Genomic DNA, 6952 nt, shown 5'->3' on the forward strand with positions numbered 1-6952 from the left:
GATCTCTAGTTTATTGCATCATCTATAATCTCGTAACTTCTAGAAAACACATGGACCGGCGATTAACTTTGCCGGATAAAATCCGTATGTAAAGGAAATTAAGGTATCTAATGATCGTTCCGGTTTCTAAAATAATTAAAACATCTTGTGAAGAATAGTATTTTACCAATCATATTAAATGAACTGTGAGTTTTTACGAATTTAACAAAAGATCGTTGGCCGAGAGGGGAAGTAAGCAGCGAGTTGGTGGGGATAGCAGGCCATGTGATATCGCAGACCTCCTAGCTGTTCTCATTCCATTCAGGGAGCAACGCGCGGTTCTTTGCGGCGACAACGATTCTCGATTTATATTCACATTTTTCTTCCTTTCGCATCTAACGTTTTCAATCGCAACACTTACGAAGGTAATCGAGTCTATTGTTATTTCACAATTCTATTATATTCCTTAATTATTCCACTGCCAATCCTAAGATCGTACGGCTTGTCTAACTTGATAAAAGATTGCTATGCACGCGGCATTCGGCAAATTATTAGATGAACTAACAAATTTTACCATTAAATACTTTTTCGATACAAAATCCAATGCGGTTTAAATCATTTTCGTATATAATTTTTAATATTTTTCTTTTTTCATCACTGTACACACCCTGTTATTCTGGTAAAATTTTTACATAACCAAGTTCGGCGTTTCTCCTCTTCAGACATGGTCTAACCGCGCTTCAACGTTTCTCATATCATAATCTAACCTGTTTCATTGCTTTAGTTTCATGTCATCATTTAATCATTTATATCACAACTTTTAATCCCTTCATTTGTATTTTAAACAGCAATAGATTGATTCGAACATTAGATACTTGCCCTGAATTAATTATATTTAAGTGTATCATGCATTGGATTTTTATTTTACACCTAATTCTGCCATACAGCTAAAAAGGAAAAACACCAACAACTGAAGAATTATTCATTTCAATTCAATTTCACAGATGTACAGACTACCGAATATGTTACGAGGCGTAGCCCTGCGCCAGCTGAATCTCCACTCTAGATCTTATGCCAAAGATGTTCGTTTCGGGCCCGAAGTTCGAGCTTTGATGCTGCAGGGTGTGGATATACTAGCTGACGCGGTAGCTGTAACAATGGGCCCTAAAGGTCGTAATGTTATTTTGGAACAGAGTTGGGGAAGCCCTAAAATCACCAAGGATGGAGTAACAGTAGCCAAAGGAATAGAGCTCAAAGACAAGTTTCAAAACATTGGAGCAAAGCTAGTACAAGACGTTGCCAACAATACTAATGAAGAGGCTGGGGATGGTACGACAACCGCAACTGTTTTGGCCAGAGCAATCGCCAAAGAAGGTTTTGAGAAAATCAGCAAAGGTGCTAACCCTGTTGAAATTAGACGCGGTATGTATTTAGTCACCCTTTTGTGACGCTTTGAAATAGATAATAAATATGAAATAAGTTGACTTTTGTACTTTAGGTCATATACCATGCAATATCTGTTGCAATACTAAAGAATATGATGGCAGCATCGGAGCTAATGATTTACATAAATTTAATGCATACGGTGCACTTTCAGGCGTTATGCTGGCAGTAGAGCAGGTAAAAGAGGAGCTGAAGAAATTGAGCAAGCCTGTTACAACACCGGAAGAGATAGCACAGGTAGCTACTATTTCTGCCAACGGAGACACAGCAATAGGCAATCTTATTTCTGATGCTATGAAGAGAGTCGGAAAGGAGGGTGTGATTACTGTGAAGGATGGAAAAACCCTTACCGATGAGCTGGAGGTCATTGAGGGAATGAAGTTCGATCGTGGATACATCTCTCCATATTTCATAAACTCGAGCAAAGGTGCTAAAGTAGAGTTCCAGGATGCGTTGGTGATATTTAGTGAAAAGAAGATCTCATCTGTTCAGAGCATAATTCCTGCTTTGGAACTAGCTAACTCGCAGCGCAAACCTCTAGTTATTATTGCTGAAGACATCGACGGAGAGGCTCTGTCCACACTGGTCGTCAACCGTCTGAAAATTGGCCTCCAAGTCGCTGCTGTGAAGGCGCCTGGATTTGGCGATAATCGTAAGGCAACACTCCAAGACATGGCCATATCTACTGGTGGTATTGTTTTCGGAGACGACGCTAATCTCATCAAATTAGAAGATGTTCAGGTAATTGAAAATTTCGTTTCAAAGCTACGGTTTGTCACTGTACACTATAGGTACAGAATTGCACAGAATCTACTGGTTGATTACAACCAATAATTTCTATTTTTATCTTTATAATGTTTCCAGATGAATGACCTGGGTCAGGTTGGCGAGATTGTCATTACTAAGGATGATACTCTAATTCTGAAAGGTAAAGGTAAAAAAGAAGACATTGATAGGAGAGCAGAACAAATTCGCGACCAGATTGCCAATACCACTTCTGATTACGAGAAAGAGAAGCTCCAAGAACGTTTGGCCAGACTTGCCTCAGGTGTTGCAGTTTTGAGGGTTGGTGGTAGCAGCGAAGTAGAAGTCAATGAAAAGAAAGATCGTGTTCACGATGCACTTAATGCTACTAGGGCTGCCGTTGAAGAGGGTATTGTTCCTGGAGGTTAGTAATCAGTTTCTCTAAACAAAAAGTCCAAGGTGTTATTGGCGCGTTGTTTTTTTCACTTTGTTTCAAGATTTTGTCATTTAATCTAATCGAGATATATTCCCTAAAGTGTCGATGACGATTATAATTCATAACTACATTTTTCAGTTATATAGTGGAACTATGCTGCTTTGAAATTATTCAGCCATTATACATCATATCCAATTACTCTATAAACTATATCACTTTAAAATTACTTTTAGGTGGAACTGCCCTTCTCCGTTGCGTGCCTGCCCTATTAAAGATGAAGGCGAACAATTCTGACCAGGAGACTGGTATTAAAATTGTTGCACATTCGCTGCGTATGCCATGTCTTCAGATAGCACAAAATGCAGGTGTCGACGGGAGTGTGGTTGTCGCCAAAGTGAGCGAGGGCACATTGGGTTATGACGCATTGAATAACGAATACGTAGATATGATTCAAAAGGGTATAATTGATCCAACAAAAGTTGTACGTACCGCACTCACCGATGCAGCAGGAGTCGCGTCTCTTCTTACAACAGCAGAGGCTGTTGTTACGGAAATTCCTAAGGAAGATCCACCGATGCCTGGTGGAATGGGCGGAATGGGCGGAATGGGCGGAATGGGCGGAATGGGTGGAATGGGGATGTAATAAGTTTTCAAAGACTGAGCCAAATTCAAATTATTCGTTTTAATTATTCATTCGAGACTAGAGAATCACGGGGAATACCATATCCCAAGTTTCAACATAGTGAATCATTGGATATTACTACTTCAAGTGAAGGTTCACCCGCAGAAAAATGAAATTATTCAATCTAACCAGGTGTTAGATTAAAACAGAAAATGTCATAATCTGGAAACTGAATATTATATCTAGTATGATGAATGTTGTATACATTTCATGGGTCGTGGGAATAGTTGCCTGGGTTAAAGGCGCTGTCATAACAAAGAAAACAGTACGCATATATATCTCGGATATAAGTTGATCATGAGACAGCACGAGTCTTCTTTACACCCACTAATTTGTCACATTTTTTGTTTTCTTTTATTTTATTTTATACTTTGCAAACAAATTTCATCCCTCCTATTATTTACTTTGGCAAAGGTCAACTAAAATCCCTAGCTAACGAACGGCGGCTAACTTTATCTTTTTAGTCGAAACATGTTTTTGGTTGATGGTTTAAAGAGCGTGCGAGCGGACTGTGAGAGTACGTACTCGTGCACAATGCATTTTGCGAATCTTTCTCTCGTTAAACGTATGAAGGAGTTCGTTTAACTAGGATAATCTAATTGTAAAAATGTTATCACCTGCTAACTACTATGATAGGATAATGATACGAGTTCTATGTTACTTTTTTAAACATTAGTCTTTACTTTCCAGTTTGTAGTCCAATAAAAGTATGTTTAAATGAAACGTTAAACGTTTGTATCTAAGTACATTAATTTCACAACAAACCATGCTTGTACCCAACCTGTATAGAAAATTGCAAAAATCAGCTTTAACTTATTAAGAGAATTTTTTTAAAGGTATTTATGTACATACATACATTATTATAATCATCGAAAATAATGTGTTTTACAACCTCTACCGAAATAATATATCGAAATTAGCAGCGGTCCTCAGATCCAATCGGAAGTGACGTCGAAGTAACCAATCGACGTAAGCGAGCCATTCGGCTCATATGCTCCGGCAAGCCCAATCCCAAGCTCGCGTATTTTGACTCGTTACTCTTTAAAACGGGATTCGTCAAAAATCCTAACCAGATCAATGATAATGTCCTGTGGAAAAACCAACTGCAACGCATTGCTTGCTGCTCTAATAAGAGGTCATTGCAATTTTGTGGAAATGGCGTCTGTAGTCATATGGTCGTACAACGCAAGACACCTGCATAAATGAATACATAACCAAAGTCGAGATTCCCCCACACCTCGAACCTCGTGTATTACAGTGTAATGCGCCAGTCAGCTGGTGGTTCTGTACAAGTTTAGAGTTCCTCGGCACAGTGAATTAGAATTATAAGAAATGTTTATAGTTGGTTTAACAGGAGGCATAGCCACAGGGAAAAGTACGGTGGCCGCTATATTCCGAGAATATAATATACCCGTCATTGATGCCGACCAAATTGCGAGAAAAGGTTAACTAAATGTATTTTAATATATGCACATACGTTTGCACTTCAACCTCGATTAAAATATATTTCATCTCTCAAAAATTTGCTTTACAAAAGCCCGTCGAATTTGTTTAAGAGTTTTCAAAATGTAAGTGTCACCCTACAGTCTTAAATTATTACATTTGACCATCTAGCTTTATGATGTGCATATTTAGGAGGTAACAGAAAATTTAGGATTAGTTTTAGCAATGACATCAAATTCCTGGATGTAAACCATGATTTTTATGTGTCTCCAGTTGTCGAACCAGGGAGACGAGCATGGCACAAGATTCGAAAAGAATTCGGTCCTGAAGTATTCTATGAGTCTGGACAGCTCGATAGAACCAAATTGGGTGATTTGATATTCAACGATGTCGAATTAAGAAAGAAATTAAATGCCATAACACATCCAGATATCTACAGAGAAATGTGCTGGGAAGCTTTAAAATGTTTACTGCGTGGTTATCCATTCATAGTGATGGATTTACCATTGCTATTTGAGACGGGTCACATGCTCAATTATCTGCACAAAATAATAGTAGTCACATGGTGGGTAAAAGTAGCTATAAAGATTATCCTGTTGATATTTCATATCTGCACTTACTCTTGTTTTTTTTTATATTCCAGCGAGGAAGATCTTCAGCTACAGCGTTTAATGGAACGGTCAGGCTTCACGGAAGCCAAAGCAAAGCTACGAATCGAGGCTCAAATGTCCTTAGATAAAAAGGCAGAGATGTCGAATTTCGTTATTGAGAATTCAGGCAGCGACAGGGATACCAGGGAACAAGTTATCAAAATAATAAATGTTTTAAAATGTTCCAAACACCACTGGAAACTCAGGTTTATTGCAGGAATTTGCTGTACCATGTTCTTGGCTGGTGCTTATTGGATCAAAACAAAATCAAATAAGCCATTACCTCTGGCTGTATTGTGATGAGCGTCTAGTAACTACGTTTGTTTTAATCCAAGCATACGAACTTTAATAAGTGTTAATAGGCGAATCTCGTAGTTGACAACACAAATATGCTCTACTATTAATTACAGTTGTCAAAAAGTCGCAATCAATAGTAAAATACCAATCCGCGTCTATGGTAAAAAGTATATTTCAACTACTAGCACATCACACAATAAGTTTTCAGTATAAATGTTTACAATATATCACAGCACGTGCATCCATCTCATAATTATTGATATGTTTCCTGGTAAACTTTTTGGCTAGCATAATATGACCAAATCGAGAGAGGTCGAATGGTCGGGATGTTTAAACAACGTGCTGCTTGTTTGTAAATACAATTTATTTATTGAAAATCAATTTGACTCGGTGAGAGGGAATATTGGTTGTATTGATACATTATTAATAGCTAATAGTTTCGTATGTGATTTAGTATTCGGTTGTATTTTATATAGATATTGGTTGCCAAAATATGTACATCGTATACATAACTAATAAGCCCATTCCAATATTCATCCACACTGTATGTGTATTAATTATACAAGTATATCCAATGTAAATTCCTACGGTTAAAAGAAAACGTACTTGACGAACGGCTTTTTATCCATAGAATTTATTTCCTAATCAGCGTTACACTGTTAGGGAAGGCGCTGACTCCTAAATTTTATCACACGACAACTCAGCTTCATAGGTTTCTATAGAAAGCTACGATCCGTGACATTTTGTCTCATAACAAAAATCACCAGTGAGCGCCTACCTTTAAAATGAAATAATGAACAATTGGAAGGCCCAAATGGTTACAACTTAGCAGCATTGACTAATGTTCATTTTAATGTACATACTTGATTCGGAGTCTGAATTTCATGAAAGAAAATGGTTGAGACAGGACTTCAATGTTCAGTCACTCGGCCCATTTTTATTTTTTTTTACGCATTTTGGCAAATTTCGAAAAATACTAGTATCACTTAATTTCTGACGTTGATTGCTCACGTATAATGATTTTAGTTTTTACATATCAGACAAGAAATACGCACTTTATCTTTCCTGCCCATTCCAAACTCAAGCGGCTAGGTCCTTCGATGGTCAGCCGTTGACTAAAGATATATTCTTCAGTTACCGGGACAGCTAATAACGCTGCCGTTCTGCGACAGTTGGATGATAAAAATTTTTGCTCGTACCTTCCAAACGTGTGTTAAAATACACTCGAAGTTTTAAAAAGCTTCGTTCTATCTCTCCCTATCAAAAAAAAAAAAAAAT

General features: G+C 37.7%; 2 protein-coding genes across 2 annotated transcripts; both read left to right on the top strand.

The window, feature by feature from the left end:
* Positions 1-252: 252 nt before the first annotated feature.
* On the top strand, positions 253-4014 carry LOC107216725 (heat shock protein 60A). The gene is made up of 5 exons (XM_015654005.2): positions 253-404; positions 984-1401; positions 1577-2163; positions 2287-2590; positions 2836-4014. The coding sequence occupies exons 2-5, from the start codon at positions 984-986 to the stop codon at positions 3243-3245; spliced, it is 1719 nt and encodes a 572-aa protein (XP_015509491.1). The 5' UTR covers positions 253-404; the 3' UTR covers positions 3246-4014.
* A 296-nt stretch (positions 4015-4310) lies between these two features.
* On the top strand, positions 4311-6275 carry LOC107216846 (dephospho-CoA kinase). The gene is made up of 3 exons (XM_015654155.2): positions 4311-4728; positions 5001-5292; positions 5371-6275. Exons 1-3 carry the CDS (start codon positions 4617-4619, stop codon positions 5675-5677), a joined length of 711 nt encoding a protein of 236 aa, XP_015509641.1. The 5' UTR covers positions 4311-4616; the 3' UTR covers positions 5678-6275.
* Positions 6276-6952: the final 677 nt, after the last annotated feature.

The sequence above is a fragment of the Neodiprion lecontei genome, chromosome 4 (genome assembly GCF_021901455.1).
Source record: "Neodiprion lecontei isolate iyNeoLeco1 chromosome 4, iyNeoLeco1.1, whole genome shotgun sequence".
NCBI lineage: Eukaryota > Metazoa > Arthropoda > Insecta > Hymenoptera > Diprionidae > Neodiprion > Neodiprion lecontei.

What these genes read in the sequence shown, in the direction of transcription:
- LOC107216846 (XM_015654155.2), top strand. Translation starts at nt 4,617, where the DNA reads ATGTTTATAGTTGGTTTAACAGGAGGCATAGCCACAGGGAAAAGTACG. An exon ending in CGACCAAATTGCGAGAAAAG is followed by an intron (nt 4,729 to 5,000) that starts GTTAACTAAATG and finishes ATGTGTCTCCAG; the next exon opens with TTGTCGAACCAGGGAGACGA. An exon ending in AAAATAATAGTAGTCACATG is followed by an intron (nt 5,293 to 5,370) that starts GTGGGTAAAAGT and finishes TTTATATTCCAG; the next exon opens with CGAGGAAGATCTTCAGCTAC.
- LOC107216725 (XM_015654005.2), top strand. Translation starts at nt 984, where the DNA reads ATGTACAGACTACCGAATATGTTACGAGGCGTAGCCCTGCGCCAGCTG. An exon ending in CCCTGTTGAAATTAGACGCG is followed by an intron (nt 1,402 to 1,576) that starts GTATGTATTTAG and finishes GTGCACTTTCAG; the next exon opens with GCGTTATGCTGGCAGTAGAG. An exon ending in TCAAATTAGAAGATGTTCAG is followed by an intron (nt 2,164 to 2,286) that starts GTAATTGAAAAT and finishes TAATGTTTCCAG; the next exon opens with ATGAATGACCTGGGTCAGGT.